This window comes from Crocodylus siamensis, chromosome 6, assembly GCF_052110815.1.
Source record: "Crocodylus siamensis isolate JL-2025a chromosome 6, ASM5211081v1, whole genome shotgun sequence".
In the NCBI taxonomy this organism is placed as follows: Eukaryota; Metazoa; Chordata; order Crocodylia; family Crocodylidae; genus Crocodylus; species Crocodylus siamensis.
This window is the reverse complement of record NC_143400.1, coordinates 2,181,713-2,198,761: the sequence shown is the minus strand read 5'-3', so window position 1 is coordinate 2,198,761 and position 17,049 is coordinate 2,181,713. Positions and strand designations below refer to the sequence as shown.

Genomic DNA, 17,049 nt, shown 5'->3' with positions numbered 1-17,049 from the left:
GCAGACGACTACGGAACTTACGAGGAGATGGAAGAGCCTCCTGGAGAGCACCTGTTCCCTGACCCCTCCTTGGACCACGACCCCCTCTGCGAAGGACCACCAGGGCTGCAGAAGCCACCGGGCAGCATCCCCGATTTCATGCCCTCCGCCCAAAGGGCCCTGTACCTGAGGATCCAGCACAAACAGCAGGAGGAGGAGGAGAGAGTGCGGCGGCTGGCCGAGAGCAGTAAGCAGGAGCGGGAGAATGAGGAAGGCAAGTGGCAAGGCGCAGGGTCCTTCCTGCACAGCAGTGCCATTGGGAACACCTCCGCCCAGCCAGAGCCAGGACCCACGTGGCTGAGGAGGTGGTCTGCTCCCTCTTGGGGCCCACTGGCATGATTTCTGGGCAGGTGGGGTGGGCAGCACCTTACTCATTGCTGGGGCAGCATGCGTCGGCCTCATCCTGCAGGTCTCCCAGGGACAGGGAGAGGGGTGTGCCACCCCAGATCACGCTGCCCTCCTCTGCAGTGGCTGGGCATGCTGTGGGCTGTCATCCTCCTGGGTCCCCGGACTGGAGGTTGGTCCTGTGTGGCAGTCCCCAGAGCTCTGCCTTCCTGCAGCGCAGGGTTAGCAGTCTCTAAAACCAAGTGCAGTGCCAGAGCTGGCCCCGGGAAGGGAGGGAGAGACCACAGGCTGGGGATCCTGGTAGCAGATCAGTGTGTCCTCTTGCCGTGGTGGGAGCACGCACACATCCAGAATCCTTCCAGCAGCTGCTGGTTTCTGGAGGAGTTGGGGAACAAGATACCTTGCCAGGCAGCTCTGGGCATGTGCTGCTCCTTACTGAAGGCATTCTCTGTTCCCCCTTCCCAGGTGACACCGGCAACTGGTATTCCAGCGATGAGGACGATGGTGGGAGCAGCGTCACTTCTATTTTGAAAACCCTGAGGCAGCAGAGCTCCAGCCGGCCTCACGTCCCGCCTGTCCATGGTGACATGAGCAGTGGCTTGGGCCCGTCAGGCATGGGCGACCCTCGCCTCCAGAAGGTCCAGTTGACTGCGAGTGGGCGCCCAGCTGACCCCCGCCTGCGGGATCCCCGGCTCTCTCGAAACGTGGAGGCGACCGGACCAGCCGGCCCCGGAGAGGTGGGGCCCACTGACCCACGACTAGCACGGCACATTTCCACATCCGCCCCAAAGCCGGACACCCCTCATTCCAGCAGTGTGGCCGGCCCAAAGGTTGCCTTGGGCCCCGACGAGGAGGAAGGGGAGAGAGCCCTAAGGGACAAGCCAGTCAGCATCCCCTTGGACATGCTGCCTGGCCATGTGCTGCGGGACCCCCGCTCACAGCTGCAGCAGTTCAGCCACATCAAGAAGGATGTGGTCCTGAACAAGCCCAACTTTGCCCGGCTGGTGCTGTGGAGCCCAGAGGACCTGATCCCACTGCCCATCCCAAAGCAGGAGTTTGTCCCCGTTCCTGCCGCTCTCCAGTCACTCCCTGCCCTCGACCCGCGGCTCAACCGGCCCCAAGCCACGGGCCCATCTGACCCCAGGCAGCGGGGGACAGCCACCCAGGCAGAGTCCGGCTCTGGTTCTGGCACCAGCGTCCCTGACTTCGAGCTGTTGTCGCGAATACTAAAGACTGTGAATGCGGCTGGCAGTCCCACCTCTGGCCAGAGTGAGAAACCCAGCGACCCCCGGATGCGGAAAACGGTGGCTGACCCCCGGTTACAGAAATCAGTAGAACCAGTGGCCTCCAGACCTGCCAAGGCTGCAGAGTCGCCTCCAGGCCCCGGAGCTACATCTCCCAACAGCGAGAGTGCCCCCACCATTGCTCCCTACGACCCCCGGCTGCTGACCGCAGGTGGGCTGAGCAAAGGCAGTGGCCAGAGCAGTGTGCTCAGTGGCATCAGCCTGTACGACCCCAGGACTCCAAGCTCGGGCAGCAAGGCCTCAGAGGCTGCCGGCGAGGGGAACGTGTCGTCAAAAGGCTCAGATGCCGGCAAAGGTGCTGGCAAGGGCAAGGAGCCCCTGTTTGTGCGCAGGTCTGCGCTGGACCAGCCCGAGGCGGAGAAGGCAGGTGCTGAGTCTGCCGCAGACAGGTACAACAGCTATAACAGACCACGTCCCAAGGCCTCTGCCGCCACCGTTGCCACCGCTGCCTCCTCCTCCTCCTCCACCCCTGCCCCAGAGACTGCCCCCCAACCAGGCGTCCACAACCTCCCCGTGCCCTCCGTCTACGGCATGGTCAAGCAGAGCGCGAAGTCGGGGTCTGGCAGCCCCTTCGCAGGGAACAGCCCTGCCCAGGACAGTGAGCAGCAGGACGCCGGGTCTCTGAAAGATGTTTTCAAGGGCTTCGACCCCACGGCCTCGCCATTCTGCCAGTAGTGTTCACAGACTGCCCTGGCATCCGCCTTGCGATAGCTGCGCAGTGTTGGGAACCTTTTTTTTTTATTCTTTTCCATTAGTGCTCACTTTAGCCATATAACATGTACAGAAATCCTTTTGGTTCTGGTCGGTGCTGTGACATATATATAGCCTCCGAGATTAATTTTAAACAAATAATCAAAGTATCTCATGCCGTAATAACCAGCCTTTTGTTTTTCGACTCCCCGATAGTTTGTTTTAGAGCTTTCTTTGCAAACACGACTGAACGCCCCGCCCCCTCCCCCCTCTCAGAAAATAATGAAATGTCTGAAATCTCTTGGGGAAGCTGCGGCCGTCCCGGCTCACCAGCCCCCATCCTCTCCTTGTACAGTAGATTGCGTTCCAAGCCCTACGTATCCCCCTCGAGCAACGTGATGCTGTACTCAGGACAAGGGGAGCGACAGACCGGATGGCAGAGTAACGTGGGTCATACGTGTAGCTTAAGAGATTAAAGCTGTGAGCCGTGCGGATTGGTGGAATGTGTTCATTTATGAAACAGATAACGCGAGTATTTGTATCATAGCCTGTTTTTAATTATTTTTAACGAAGCCGAATATGATGAGCAGTATTGCCTGGAGAAATAACCCCGTGGCATCGCGCTTGTCCGGTGGGGGAGGTTCTTTCTGCTTCTCTTTGAAGGCAGGCAGTATCTCTGCTCTGTTTCCTGGAGGCGGGTGGGTTGGGAGACAGCCCAGCTGGCCCCTCTCCAGGCTTCGAGTCCCAAGAGTTTCCACCGATGGCCAGGGATTATACTGACCTCCCCGAAGTCCTGCTGTCTACCAGCAAGAGAGGGTGTATTATTGACATTAAATTATTCATCTCAACCCAACTTTGCACGCACGTGGGCTGCTCATGGAGGATTTCCCGTGAGCACGGCAAGGATTCTCAGTATCTTCTCCCGGCCCTCTGCAAGCGGCCCAGTCCCTGTCCCGCCCCCCGGCCCAGATCCAGCAGGCGAAGGCCACGTTCTGTAAGATGCAGGCACTCCCGTGCCGTGCCACCGAGCAAGACTCCTCCTCCACAGCAGCTGGTGATAGACGCTGAATCCTTTCTTTCGATGCATTCTGCGCACCGGGCTTTCTACATGGGCAGCCGATGGCAAGGCCACTACAGCCAGTTGGGGCTTTCAGGCCAGGAGCTGTCGAACCCACAGCTATGGGAGCGATCGGAGAAGGGCCCAGGGCAAGCATATGCGTCACTGGAGCTGCTACACGCTGGGCCAGGAGCCCCCGCAGTCCCCTTCTGACAGGCGAGAAGCCCCCATCTCCTGTGTTTTCCTCAGCATGCCTCCACCTGGCGTTGTCTCCAGCTTGCCTCAGTAAGGCTGCCACTTCTAAGCCAAAACTGCCCTCCCGGGTCCCATTTGTTACCATGCAGTGGAGAGGACGAAAGTTCCCGTGTCTTCACTAGCAAATGGGGACTCGCTGTCGTTTTCCCTTCGGACTTCCTTTCCCTGCCCAGGGTGCGCCAGCCCCTGTCCAGCCTCGCCTATCAGTATTCAGCTGCCAGCTCGTGAGTATCGGAGCATGAAGACACGATGCGAAGTGTCCCGTACTGAGCAGAGCTGGTGCGCCGCACCCTTCTCATCACATCGCAGCCAGCAGCTGTGCCCAGCGTTCGTGGCTGATGCAGCATCGCCTCCAGTACATCACTGGTCAGCAAAGGAGATCCAGTTAAGCAGCCGAAACGCAGTATTAAGAAGGTGGCCATGCTCCTGCAGCAGGGCAGTGCCCGTGGCGCAGTGCGTTGAATCCCAGAAGCGGTGTGGGCTCTGCAGTGGCGCAACGTGTGACGCAGGCCCCCTCTGCCCATCAGCTCTTAAACCATCCCCCGTGGTGATGTCTGTCAGGCTTCTTTGGCCTGACTTGCTTCCTCTGCAGCGGATCCCAGGGACTGGTTGTTTTACGCGGGGACTGGCGGAGAGCCCTGAGCGCCCGTCTCCCTCCAGCTGGAGAACCCAGCCCTGCCCTCGTGTCAGAGCATCTCCTCACCTGCCGAGCAGCTGCATGATAACAAAAGAGGGAGGATTGTTCTCAGTATTTCAGCCACTGGCATATTTTATCTGGTCTAAGATGAACTTTCCAAATGTGGAATGGCTCCCAGGACGCCCTCCCCCCCTCGGCTTTGCTGGACAAGGTCTTAAGAGAATTAGTGTTTGCTGAGCGTCGGCGCACGTAAGATGAGCCTTCACAATGCCAAAATTGAACGGTTTCCAACATCAACAGAAAAAGAAACCGGCCTGGACTCCGAAGTTCCTGTCTACGCCCCTTTCTTGCAGGCAGCGCTGATTTGAGGTGTCACGGTCCCTAGTCGCACTGCTCCCATCACGTTCCCACGCTCCCTGCTTTTGCGGGAGGCATAGCGGTGTGGGACGCACTCAACGCACCCTTACCAAACGATTCCAGAGAAATCGGGAGCTGCTGGCCCGGGCTGGTCCGTTCAGTACATGCATGTCCTTCGGGGTTTACCGCCTGGGGAAATCTCGGCTCTTCTGTGGCCCGCAAGCAGTTTGCTGGCTTGTAAGTGAATCAAGCGTGGCGGTGGCGGCAGGCTGAGTGCTCTGCTGAAGCAGTTTCCCTCGTGCTTACTAGAGTGCAACCTCAGAGCTCATTGCTTTGGAGTTTGCCTCGCACCAGTGTGACACGGGGAGAGAGCAGTGAATCGGTTCGACCGGGGAGCCTGCTCTCGGCAAGGGCTGCGTGGAGGATCAGCTGAACTTTCTGTAAAAGGTAAAACCTGTTGGGAAGGAGATGAATTATTTGGGTTGATTCCCCGGAGAGCGAAAGCGCCACCGTTCTCTAACCCAGGAATGTTTTTCCACCGGCCAGAGCTTTAAAAGAAAAAAAAATAGTGCTCTAGCTGAGATTGTAATAAACTGTAAATACTGCTTCCGAGTCGGAGCTGTTGATGCGGATATGTATATAGCGTATGGGTATTTTTACAATGACTGTTCCATGTGCATGGCTGCGTGAGGGTTTTCTCTTTGTTTTTGTACCGCACATTTGTCTTCCAGAAATGTCAGCTGTATTTCTCCCGTGAGGTCTTTAATCTTCTATCATTGTATCACTGCCATTAAAGGACGCAGTTATTTTAAAGGTCTCTGATCCCTCTGGCTGGGCCAGCAGGTTTGCACCGCGCGTCTGTCCTGTGCTGCGGCCCCGTGCGGAGCAGCTGGGACCCCGCTTTCCAGTTTCCTATAATGCGTCGCCCCTTCTCTTACAGCGACGCCGAGGGGAAGAGACTGCGGAGCCATCTCTGTCCGGCCCAGGCCTGGGGGTTCCCTGGGGCTCCGGCTCTCAGAGTCCTGCCATGGGCTGCGGCTCTTGGCTGATCCCCTGTCCCAGACCATGCTGCTGAGAGGGCACTGCAGGAGAAGGGGCTGTGCCGGACAGTCCCCCTCCACCCCTCAGATTTCCTGGGCCTGGGTCCAAACCCTGTGATTTTGGCATGGGGGGAGGAGGGTCGGGATTCTCCCCCTCCTCATCCCAGCTGATGTTGGGGAAGCCTATGATGCATAGCCCAGCATGGCGCAGCTGGGCCTGTGCCCTGAGCTCCCCTGCAGGTGTGCACACATGTTCCCCCCCCCCCCCAATGCAAGGTGCACACACACATGTCCCTGCCTCAGATCCCCTGCATGTGCACGCACATGTCTGTGCCCTGAGCTTCCCTTGTAGGTGCACACGCATGTGTCCCCATCCCAAGCCCCCCGTGGGGGTGAATAAGTGCCCATGCCCTGAGCCTGTGTGTGCATGTGCATCAGCGCCCCCAGCCCCTACAAGCACCCGCAGCTCCTGGGTGCAGCCAGCAGAGGGTGTTGCTGCCCCGGGAATCCTGCATGGCCCCATGTGCCTGCTGGGGGGGCGGCGAGGGGCAGGACACCTGGGTTGTATCTGGAGAGCAGGGTGTAGTGGTCAGATCAGGGGTGTGCGGAGCCCGGACACCTGGGTTGTATCTGGGGGGGTCCAGTGGTGGTCGCAGCCAGGACAGGGCGCGGGAATGGGCTCGGGGGCCTGCTCCCCTCTTGACCCGTGGCAGCTGTTCAGTGCCGAGGTCTCGGTGCCGGACCGGGACGTCTCTGGCTCCGAGAGGGGCATCAGGGCTAGCCGGTTACATTGGGGGGGGTGCAGCTGGGGGGTCTCTGGAAAGGGCACAAGGTCTGGTGAGCTACAGCAAGGGCCAGGGAGGGAGGCGGGCAGGGTTCTCTAGCGAGGGACCTGGGGGGGGGTGAGAAGAAAGGGGGCTGGGTAGGCACCTGGGGTCCCTTCCAAGCCCAGCATCTAGGACTATGAAAGGGGGCTGGGGGCCCAGACCCTAGGTTCTCGGGGCAAGAGCAAGGGGGCTGGGGAGGTGTCCGGCCGAGCCCTGCCTGTTCAACATCTGGATCCCCCAGGCCCAGGCTGGCGGCCTGGTGCGGATGTGACCTGTTCCCCCGCTCCTTCCTCCCCTGTGTGATCCCCCACCCCCACCCCGTGCCCACAAAGCAGCGACTGTGTGGCTCACCCGCCTGCCCCCGGCACTGCCTGGCACTGGGGCACAAAGGGCCCTTGGACCGCGGCCGGCCCGCGTGCGCGATGCCCTGGCCGGAGCCCAGGGCGATTACCCCCTTCCCTGCCCAAGGCGTGGGACCAGGCAGCGCTGCCCCCCAGACATCCTGGTGCTGGTGTTTACAGGCCAGATGAACACGGGGGGGAGCGCGGCTGCATCGGGGCCCCAGCAGCAGCCGGGCGAGGCCTAGAGCCACCCCACCCCAGGGGGCGCGGGGCGCCGACCCCCTGCGGACACCCAGGCCGGGGCTGGGACAGCGCCGTGCTCCCACTGCCGCCGGCGCAGGCAGAGCAAGGCTTATGCCTAAATATGGAGCTGGCTGCAGCTCCACGGATCCCAGTGCGTGCCTCTGCCCGGGCTGCAGGGCCAGGCTGGGGGCCGGAAGGGCTGCGCGGGGGCAGATAACAGCGCGGGTTCCTGCCCCCGGCAGGGCGCCGGCGCAAGCAGCAGATGGGGCCAGAGGGCTGCAACCCAGAGGCTTTATTCCGGGGCCGGGCCGTGCACGCGTGTCGCGCCGGGGCAGACGAGCCCCCTTCCTTCCTCGCCGGGGCCAAATCTGGGGAGCGGAGGCCGTGGCCCGGCAGCTCAGGGGCACGCGTGGTCCTGCATCTCCCGCTCGGCCGGGCTGGGCTGCTGCAGCGCCTGCTGCTTCTGGAGCCCCCGCAGCTTGAGGAGCAGCTCCCGCACGAAGTCCTGCGGGCGGGACAGGCTGCCAGGGCTGGCCACGGGCACGGACCCCCTCCCCGAGCCCGCCAGGCTCCCAGCCCCTCGCGGGGGGGCCGAGCCGCCTTCGCCGCCGCGCCGGGTCCCGCTGAGCTCGCGGCTGGGGGCGCTGGGGGAGGGCTGCTGGGGCACGGGGGCCAGCGGCGCCCCGTGCCCCGCGCTAGGGCACCGGTCTCGGGCTCGAGGCTCGGGGAGGCAAGAGGCTGCTGTGCCCACGGGGCCAAGGGCCGGGCGCTGCAGGACGCCAGCCCCCGCCGGGGAGGGGGAGGATGATCCGGAGGCTGGGGCCGCCCTACGGCTGGGGACGAATGCTTTTGCCTTTTAAAGCCTTGGCGGCTGCGGGTCCCCAGGGGATCGACCCCAGAGCCGCCGGCAAAGGGACGCCGGGGCCGGTCCGCCCCGAGGAGCCAGGCCCCCGGGCAGGAGGCCAAGCCCTGCCCCGGGCCAGGCCCTTGCCCTCCTGCCGTGGCCAGGGTGCAGGGGGGTGTTGTGCCACGAGCCCCGAAACAGCACCCGTGCCGGGGGGGCAGCCCGGGCCCACTCACCTCCGTGCTGCTCCGGCACGACTGCAGGACGCCCTGGAAAGAGACGCGGGCGTGAGCGCGCGCCCGCCCCCGCGCCCCGCCGCCCGCGCCCCGGGAGCCCACCTGCAGCTTCCCGGCCCGCTCCTCGTCCGTGTCCAGCTCCAGGAGCTCGTCGATGTTCACCTCGTCCGGCATCTCGGCCTCCTGCGAGGGCACGGCCCGGCCTGAGCGGCGCGGCGCGAGGGCCCCCGGTGCCCGGCCCCCGCCGCGCCGCCAGGCCCGGCCCGAGGCGCGATGCTGTCGGGCACCGGGCCGGAGCAAGCCCGGGGGGGCCGCCGCCGCCCGCCCGCCCGCCCGCCCGCTCCTTTCATGGACGGCTTCCAGGAAAGCAGAACTTTCCCATTTTTGTCGCTGGCGAGCGGCGGCGGGGGGCCCGCGCCCAGGCCCCCCCGGGCCCGCAGCTCCGGGGCAGCGGCCTGAGCCCCCCGCGCGCTCACCCGCCCGCGGTACAGCTCCTCCAGGCAGCCGTCGATCCACTTCTCGGTGTCGAGGCGCCGCTGCAGCTCCCGCCGGTTGTACTTGACCGTGACCCGCGCGTGGCGCTTCTGCAGCCCGGGGCTGCGGGCCGGCTCCGGGCGGCGGGCGCCGGGGGCCCGCGCCGGCGACCCCCGGCCCAGCCGCCTGCCCACCCGGTTCGCGGCCATCGCTGCCCGGACCCCTGGCGCCTCGGCCCGGGGCTTATAGCGGCGGGGCGGGGCGGGGCCGGGCCGGGGCGGGGCGGGGCAGCCCCCGGCCCGCGGGGGGCCCCGGTCGCCGCCCCCGGCGGGTTCCCGCGCCGCATGCAGATGAGCGCGGGGGCGGGGCGCGGGGGCGGGGCGCGGCGCGGGCGGGGCGGGGCTCACCTGTGTGACGCAGGCGGCGCGGGGCGGGGCGCGCACCTGGGCGACGCCCGGGGCAGTGGCGGCGATGGCGATGGCGACGGCGATGGCGCTGCTGGCGCTGCTGGCGCTGCTGGGCCGCGCGCCCGGGCCCGGGGCCGCGCTGCCGGGTAGGCCGGGAGGCCGCCAGGCGCCTCCTCGTGGGACGGGCCGGGGCCGGGGCCGGGGCCGGGGCCGGGGCCGGGGGGACCGCCGCCGCCCGCCTCTGCGGCCCCCCGGCGCGGGCGCGGGGCACGTCGCGGGGCGGCGGCTCCGGCCCGGCCTCGGCCCTCGCCTGGCTCGGCGGCCGGGGGGCGCGCGGCCGGCTCCGCCACCTGCTCGCGGGCCGCGGGGCGTGGGGAGCCCGCGCCCGGCGCCGGGGGGGCAGCGGGGTCCGCCTCGGGCCGGGGCCGGGGGGCGGCGCGGGAGCGGGAGCGGGCCGAGCCGGCTGGACCGGAGGTTTCGCAACCCCGGGGCCGCGGCCGCTCTCGGCCGTCTCGTTTCCTGCTTCCTGGAGCCCGCGCGGGGGGGCCGGGCCGGGCTGGGCGCCCCCCCCCCCACCCCCCCCGAGCTCTGCCGGGGCCGCGCGGGCGGCTCAACGCCGCCGCTGCCAGCCCTGCCCCCGCCCCGCCCCGCCCCGCCGGCTCCCGGGGGCGCAGTGCCGCCCGCCAGCGGGGCAGCCGCGGGCCCCGGGACAGCATCGCCTGATGCCGCCCCTCTCTCTGCAGAGCCGGAGGCGTCGGAGGAGCCCCCGGGCGCCGGCAGGACGGCGGTGCAGCCGCCCCGCGGTGAGCAGGGGCGCCCGGGGGCCTGATCCCGAGCTGGTGGAGGACAGCCCGTGCCCGCCCGGGGAGCCGAAAGCACCCCCTGCTCCCACCCCAGGGCAGGGGCCTGAGGGCTGCGCGGGTGCCCCCCATGACCCCGGACCCGTCTGCAGGCCATCGCGCCCCCCAGCACGCGCGGCCCCAGGGGGCTGCGGGAAGCGCCGGGGAGGGGGTGGCATTCGCACCGGGCTAAGATCCCCCTCTTCTGCCCCCAGCTCCCGAGCAGCCCAACGCCACGTCCGGCTACGAAGGTAACGTCTCTGCCCCGAGTCCGCCAGCCGGGGGGGGGTCCCAGCAGGCCAGCCGCGTCCCCCTGGCCCCTCCGGCCGCACGTGGCTGCACCTCGGGGGCTCGGCTCTGCCCCCCGCCCCAGCCCGGCTGCCGCGAGGCTGGCCAGGCCCGAGTCCCTGTTGCCCCGGTCGGGGGGGCATCGTGGGGGTCAAGGGGCACGTAACCGACCCGGGTCTCCCGCCGGCCGCGGGGCAGAGTACTGCCTGGCGCCCCAGGTGACCGGGCCCTGCCGCGCCGCCTTCCCGCGCTGGTACCACGACCCCGCCACGCGCACCTGCCGGCGCTTCACCTACGGGGGCTGCCGCGGGAACAGGAACAACCACCTCAAGGAGGAGATCTGCCTCAGCCGCTGCCGCGGGGCCCCAGGTGAGGGGCCCCCGCCGTCGGGGCTGGAAGTCGGGAGGCCCCAGGGGCCGCCTGAGCAGGATCCCCCTCGCCGCGCCGGGCGGGCGGAGGTGCGGTCGGTGTGACGCGAACGCCGGAGGGGGCAGGGCGGGGGCTTGCCCCCTCCTACAGCGGGGAAGAGCCGGTCCCGGGGGCCGATTCCTGGCCGCCTCTCGCCAGACGAGGCGGGGGGTCGCGGCGTGGAACGAGCAGGCTGGCGGCGTCACACTGACGCGGGGACGGATGCTTCCTGGCAGCGCGGGGGGAGCTCACTGCCACCTCTTGCTTTTAGAGCCTGAGACTTCGGAGGAGCCCCTGGGCGCTGGCAGGAGACTGGTGCGGCCCCCCGGCGCCGGCGGTGAGCAGGGGGCCCCCAGGAAGGGCTGGGGGCCTGGAGCGTGGTGCAGAGGCCTGATCCTGAGCTGGAGGGAAGGGGGCCCATGCCCCTGTGCCCAGCAGGGATGCCCACCTTGGGGCCCAGAGGCACCCACTCCTCCCAAATGCTCTCACCACGGGTTCCCCCCCATGCCCCAGAGCCTGTCTCCCGGCTGTCATGCCCCCCAACCCGGGGCTGCGGGCAGGGGATTCGCACCAGCCTAAGACCCCGCTCCTCTGTCTTGCACCGCAGGGACGCCCCAGGATCAGCCCAACGCCACGTCCAGCTACGCAGGTAACGTCTCTGCCCCGGCTCAGCCAGCTGGGTTTGGGGTGCCCTGCCCGGCTTGGGGGGTCCAAGCAAGCCAGCCATGTGTCCCCCCCCAGCCACCCCTGGGCCACGCCGGGCTGGCCTGTTCCCTGCAGGTGCCCTGGGGCTGCAGACTCGTGGCCTCTGAGGCTGGGGTCTGGATGGGCGCTGCAGGCCGGGCCCGAGTCCTTGTTGCCCCGGTCCGGGGGGGCCTTGTGGGGGTCAAGGGGCACGTAACCGACCCGGGTCTCCCCCCGGCCGCGGGGCAGAGTACTGCCTGGCGCCCCAGGTGACCGGGCCCTGCCGCGCCGCCTTCCCGCGCTGGTACCACGACCCCGCCACGCGCACCTGCCGGCGCTTCACCTACGGGGGCTGCCACGGGAACAAGAACAACCACCTCGAGGAGGGGATCTGCCTCAGCCGCTGCCGCTGGCCCCCAGGTGAGGGGGGCATATAGCGCCCACACCGGGGTCGTCATCATCCATCCCCCCCCACCCTGCAGGGCGCTCACGGGCACTGGGGGTTCAGCTAGATGCACTTGGGGGCAGGATGGGCATGGGGGCTTGGTTCTCCCGGGGGTGGCGCAGGGCAGTGCCAACTTGCCCTGTGTTTCCCCTCCCCAGGTGCGTCGGGTGACCTGGACGAGGGCGGCATCCACTCCACCAGAGGTGAGCTACTCGGGGTACAGGGGGGGCGGGAGGACGTGGGTGTCTGGGGTTTGACGGCTCCTGAGCCTGTGGCATCTCCCTGCAGCCATCGCCCTGGCCGTGCTGCTGGCCCTGATGGCAGCCGTGCTGCTGGGCTCCGTGGTCGCCTTCTTTGCCAAGCTGTGCCGGAAGGGCCCCGAGCGCGCGGTCGGCCCCGGCTGGAGCCCGCTCAATGACAAGGAGCACCTGATGACCAGCGCCTACGTGCTCTGAGCCGCCCGTGCGGGGCTCTCCACTCCGCGGTGCCCTGCCGCCTCCCCCCAACCCTCCTTTCTGGAGCCTGCTGTTTTACTTGTTCATTTTATCAGAATAATTAATGCAAATGAGTAGTGAAAGATGCGGGCACCCCCTATCCCTCCTTCCCCGGGGCTTCCACTGGGCGGGGGCAGGGAGCAACAGCTGCCTGATTGCAACCCTGGAAGTGGCCGTGGCCTGTGGGAGCCTGCTGCCGCCTGGGCTGGGGGGGCATGTGCCCCCCGGTGGGAGGCAGGGGATTGGCATCACCTGGGAGCAACTGAGCGGCAGGCCTGTGGCTGCACATGGTGCAGGCCCTAGCCCTGAAGAGAGGTGGTGGTGCAGGGGGCCGTGGAGCCATCCTGGGGGGAGGGGTGGGCCTGACATCCCTGCCCCTGCCCGCTCCAACCTTGCTCCTCCCTGTGGGGGCGGTGCCGCTGCGTCGTGCCTGTCCCTTGTCTGCAACGGCCTGGGGTGGCTGTTAATCAAGTGGGGGCTTGGCCGTCTTGATTCTTTTTTTTACACTGAGAGATTTTTTTTCTGAATAAAGGTAGAAACTTGCCCCTGTCTCCCTCCTGCGCGGGCGGCTCCTGTGCTCTCCGAGCTGCGGGCCAACAGGAATCGAAGCGGTTTGTTGAGAGGTGGCAGGCACAAAGGCAGGGCTTGGGCCCCGGCGCCCAGGGCCCAGTCTGTGCGTCGTGCCAGGCGCTCGGGGCCTGGGTCCTGCCGCGGTGCCGGCGGCTCAGCATCAGGCGCTGCTGGGGACTCCGGCTGCCCTGCGCCTGGGGGCAGGACACGGCTTACTTGGTACCACCCGGACAGGGCCCAGCCTGCCCCTGCCCACACTCGGACACCCCCCGGGTGCAGGGGCCGGCCTGGTCCCTGGCGTGTGGCCCAGAACCTGGGGCAGGGGTCCACCCTGCCGTGGGGGGGAGCAGCCCCTGCAGTCCAGGGCCCTTGGGGTGGGGGTCTGGGCTGGTTCTCACCAGCCCGGGGGCAGGAGTGTGGCCTGGTGGGTAGCCAGAGGGGGGGTGGGGGGGCTGTTGCACACTTTCCTCTGCCCCAAGGGCAAGTGATTAGAGCCAAGACCCCCCTGCCTTTGCCCCCCACAGGAGCCTGGGGGTCTCCCCAGGGTTTGGGCCCCCCCCCCACTGCCCTGTGCCCATGCCTTGCAGGCAGCAGAGGGGCTCACTCCTGGGGCACCAGCTGAGAGGAGCACCCCATTGGGGGGGGGGGCCCAGCTCTGCTGCCTGGGGGTCCCCCCCCCACTGCCCCCTGCTGGCAAGTCCAGCTTTTGCACTCAGGGCCTGATCCTGCCCCCAGTTGGGACTGGGTGGGACGCCGGGGGCAGGGCCCCGCCCCAGTCCAAGGTTCCCTCCCCTGCCTGGTGCATAAAGGTGGCCCCACGCCCCCCCCCCAGCAGTGACTCCGGCACCATGGACAAGGCTAAACAGCACAAGGTGGGGAATGCAGCCCGGAGGCGGGTCTGTGTCCAGGGGGTTTAGGACCCTGCTGCCGTGCACCACCCTCTTGGTCCCATAGCACAGGGGGAGGGGACCCCCATACGCCCAGGGTGTCCAGGCTGCGGGGCGGTAGGTGTGGGGGGGCTGGCCCCCCAGCGCTGAGACCAGCTCCCCCCAGGATGGCGGTGCCGGCTCCCACTCCTCCGATTCCAGCAGCAGCTGCAGCTCCAGCGAGAGCGACGGGGAGCACCACCCTGGCAAGGTAGGGGGCAGGGGCAGGGGCACGGGCCCTGGGAGGGGGCATTCTTGCCCTCACGCCTCTTCCCAGAGTCGGCAGAGCCGCTGCATAGGGGGTACTGTGCATCCAAGCCCCCGCATGGTGGGGGCAAGTCCTGCCTGGCTGGGGGGCCCAAACCCAGGCTGAAGGAAGGTCCCTTCCTCACACCCATGTCCTGGGGCTTGTGTGCGCCCCCACTCTCCCCCCAGCCCCACGCTCCTGGCCACGAGTACAAAAAGAAGAAGGAGAAGAAGCTGAACAAGGACAAGAAGCCCAAGGAGAAGAAGAGCCATTAGCGGGGGCCCCTCCCCGGCGGCCTGGCACCGCCCGGGCGTTGCCGCCACAGCTGGCGCCTTCCGCAGTAATAAAGAGGCTGGACCCAGCCGGCTACTGCTCCTTATCTGGCGGTGGAAGGAAGGGGGGGTGCTGGAGTCCAGAGGTCGCACTGGGCCCACCCCTGCACCTCTGGCAACAGCTGGCAACCCTGGTAGTGCGGGGGGACGCTGCCTCCACACTGAGCGAGTGTGCCTCGGCGTAGGTCCCCGCTGCGGTGATCAAGCGTGGGTGCCCGCCCGTGACGCTGCCCCCACCCCGTGCACCCAGAAAAGCAGCACGCGCAAGCGCAGTCCTCTACATTTATTGGCTGGGTGGATACAGATGTAGTGGTGGTTGTGGGGGGGAGGGTCGCGGCCAGTGCTGGTGCCAGGGCAAGGCCCCTGGGGGGTGGCGGGGGGGGGTCAGCCCAGGCCTCAGACGGTAGCACTGCGTCACACGTGCAGCAGCCACCAGCCGGCATGAGAACGAGGGGCCAGGGGAGGCCAGCACCCGCGGGCCCCTGCTGCACCGCTGAGGAGACAAGCTGGTGCCGTGCCAGAGCCCGCGTGCACCGGGCAAGCCCTGCCGCTGGCGCAAACCCCCCGCTTCCAGCAGCCGCTCCCGGCCAAGCCAAGTGCCCCCCACGCCCGCGAGGGCAGAGGGATGCACGGACCCACAGCCCCCCAGGAGCGAGCGGGCACGGGCTCACCAGACAAGGTGGTAGGTGAGCCAGTACATGAAGAGCGGCTGCAGCGCGGCGATGGCCATGGTGAGGTACATGCGCAGCTGGTTCTTGGCTCCGCGCACCAGCACGCCCTCGGCCGCCGCCTCCGACAGGATCTTCAGGCGCAGCGTGCGGATCTGGGGGGCGAGCGTGAGCTGGGCGCAAGCCCCCACGCCCGGTGCCACCCGCCCTGGGCCAGCCCGGTCCGCCGGGCCCTTACCATGAAGACAAAGATGGTAACGCAGCACCAGCTCAGCAGCAGGTAGTAGCCCGTCTTGCCGAAGAGCAGCCCCGCCACGATGCCCACGATCATGCTGTGCGGCAAGGGGGGGCGTGAGCGAGTGCGCCTTCCTGCAGGTGGGTCCCCAACTGCAGCCCCCGCCCCACCGAGGCCCTTGCACGGCTCCCGGAGGGGCGCCGCGCCCCCGGCGGCGGACACTCACCCCACGTACTTGTACCCGGAGAAGGCGACGAGGTCGATGGTGGTGAGGTCGGTGTTCACCGTCATCAGGTAGAGGCTCAGCAGGATGACCAGCACCTCCACGATCAGCCAGGCCAGGGCCGAGCTGGCCTGCAGCGCCAGGATGTCGGGGGAGAACCTGCCGGGCCCGGAGGGGGCGGGACGCGCCCGGTGAGCCCCCGCCCCGCCCGCGCCCGCCCCACCCCGCCCCCGGAGCGCCCGCACCTGTTCTGCGTGCCCAGCGCCAAGCCGGCGATCAGGACGTAGGTGATGAACGCCATGGCTGGGGAGGAAAGAGAGGGCGATGGGCGCTGGGGGGGCGGGCGGGCGCCCCCCCGCGCCCGGCGGCACCTACCGGGGATGTAGAGGTCGGGGGCGTTGACGTCGCAGCGGGGGGCGATCGGCGCGTCCTGCTGGTAGCGCACCTGCCAGTCCTGCCACGAGACCCGCGTCAGCCGGCCCGGCGCGGCGCGGCGCGGGGCCCCCCACCAGGGCGCCGGCCGGGCCAGGGAGGGCGCCCACTCGCCTTGTGCGCGAAGGGGAAGACGAGCAGCCCCAGCTTCTTGCCCACGTAGACCGTGTCCACGGCGAAGTAGTACTTCAGCCTGCTCACCGGGATGAGGCGGTCGATCTGCGGGGGGGAGCGGCTCAGGGTCGGGCCGGGCGGGCGGGGGGGGGGGGCGGGCCGGGCCGGGGGGGCGCTCACGTTCTTGTCCACGATGTCGCGGCCCTGGCTGGCCAGGCTGCTGCCGTAGGCCATGGCCAGGTGGGACACGGGCTCCCCCAGGAAGGCGGTGGGCGGCGGGTAGCCGGCGCCGGCGGGCGGCGAGGCAGCGAAGGCCCGGCCCGGGGGGCCGCCGCCGGCGCTCGTGTCGTCGAAGAGCTGGTGCGGGTCGGCCATGGCGGGGGCGGCCGCCGCCGGCACGCGGCGCTTGGAGGCTGCGGGAGGCACGGGGGTGAGGCGGGACCGCGCGCCCCCCCCGCGCCTCCCGGGAACCCGCCCCGCCCCGCCCCGCCCCACTCACGGTGCCGGTACCCCCCGTCCGCATTCATGTCGCTGCTGGGCTCGGGGCGGGGGCGGTTTCTGCCGCTTTAACACGGACCCCGCCCCCCGGCCGCGGCGGCCAATGACGGAGCGGCCGCTGGGCGCGAGCAGCCAACCAGCGCGCCCCGGGGAGCCACGTGCCGGCGCGACCCCCGCGCTGATTGGGCAGCGGGCTGCTGGGTCTCGCCCCCGGCCACGTGGGCGAGATTGCCAAAATGGCGCCGGGGGCGGGGTCTGGCGGTCACGTGGCCGGAAGTACAGGACGGCCGGGCAAGATGGTGCCGTGACGAGAGCCGAAGACGCACGTTTGCCCTCTTCCAAGATGGCGGCTGGGCACGCTAGGTCAGGCCTCTCTCCCGGCCGCAGGCCCGAGGCTGGTGCTGACCCACCCGGGCCAGCCCCGGGCTCTGGGCTCACCGCGGGCCTGGGGCACGGCCAGCCACACCCCCGTGCATGCTGGGATCACTGTGGCTCAGTGTTCCATGCACCGCACCGCAATGCATGCTGGGATAGGGCGCCTGAACAAGCC

The 17,049-nt window shown here is 68.2% G+C and overlaps 4 protein-coding genes and 1 long non-coding RNA gene across 6 annotated transcripts in view; 3 read left to right on the top strand and 2 right to left on the bottom strand.

Moving 5' to 3' along the window:
- ZC3H4 (zinc finger CCCH-type containing 4) overlaps positions 1-5,497 on the top strand; it is a 28,453-nt gene extending 22,956 nt beyond the window's left edge. Inside the window, exons 16-17 of the mRNA XM_090051449.1 lie at positions 5-253; positions 850-5,497. Coding sequence (XP_089907575.1) covers positions 5-253; positions 850-2,363 — 1,763 coding nt within the window. The 3' untranslated portion in view covers positions 2,364-5,497. The remainder of the gene's footprint in view (positions 1-4; positions 254-849) is intronic.
- Positions 5,498-7,412: 1,915 nt separating this feature from the next.
- LOC149860424 (protein phosphatase 1 regulatory subunit 14A-like) lies at positions 7,413-9,045 on the bottom strand. Its single transcript, XM_090055910.1, has 3 exons — positions 8,692-9,045; positions 8,318-8,398; positions 7,413-7,640 (listed from the first exon to the last, which is right to left on the bottom strand). Exons 1-3 carry the CDS (start codon positions 8,896-8,898, stop codon positions 7,533-7,535), a joined length of 396 nt encoding a protein of 131 aa, XP_089912036.1. The 5' UTR covers positions 8,899-9,045; the 3' UTR covers positions 7,413-7,532.
- LOC149860423 (putative Kunitz-type serine protease inhibitor) lies at positions 9,028-12,797 on the top strand. Of its 2 annotated transcripts, XM_090055907.1 has the most exons (9): positions 9,031-9,242; positions 9,840-9,899; positions 10,151-10,186; positions 10,422-10,592; positions 10,903-10,968; positions 11,239-11,280; positions 11,565-11,735; positions 11,919-11,963; positions 12,049-12,797. In XM_090055907.1, exons 1-9 carry the CDS (start codon positions 9,161-9,163, stop codon positions 12,213-12,215), a joined length of 840 nt encoding a protein of 279 aa, XP_089912033.1. In that variant the 5' UTR covers positions 9,031-9,160; the 3' UTR covers positions 12,216-12,797. The 2 variants fall into 2 exon arrangements, with proteins under 2 accessions (XP_089912034.1, XP_089912033.1); XM_090055908.1 differs by lacking the exon at positions 10,422-10,592 and having other exon boundaries at positions 9,028-9,242.
- A 474-nt stretch (positions 12,798-13,271) lies between these two features.
- On the top strand, positions 13,272-14,349 carry LOC149860422 (uncharacterized). Its single transcript, XR_016443329.1, has 3 exons — positions 13,272-13,696; positions 13,878-13,961; positions 14,186-14,349. It is a non-coding gene; the product is annotated as an uncharacterized LOC149860422 (long non-coding RNA).
- Positions 14,350-14,597: 248 nt separating this feature from the next.
- On the bottom strand, positions 14,598-16,658 carry YIF1B (Yip1 interacting factor homolog B, membrane trafficking protein). The gene is made up of 8 exons (XM_090051265.1): positions 16,501-16,658; positions 16,182-16,414; positions 16,002-16,106; positions 15,831-15,909; positions 15,701-15,758; positions 15,459-15,614; positions 15,236-15,329; positions 14,598-15,152 (listed from the first exon to the last, which is right to left on the bottom strand). The coding sequence occupies exons 1-8, from the start codon at positions 16,526-16,528 to the stop codon at positions 14,997-14,999; spliced, it is 909 nt and encodes a 302-aa protein (XP_089907391.1). The 5' UTR covers positions 16,529-16,658; the 3' UTR covers positions 14,598-14,996.
- Positions 16,659-17,049: the final 391 nt, after the last annotated feature.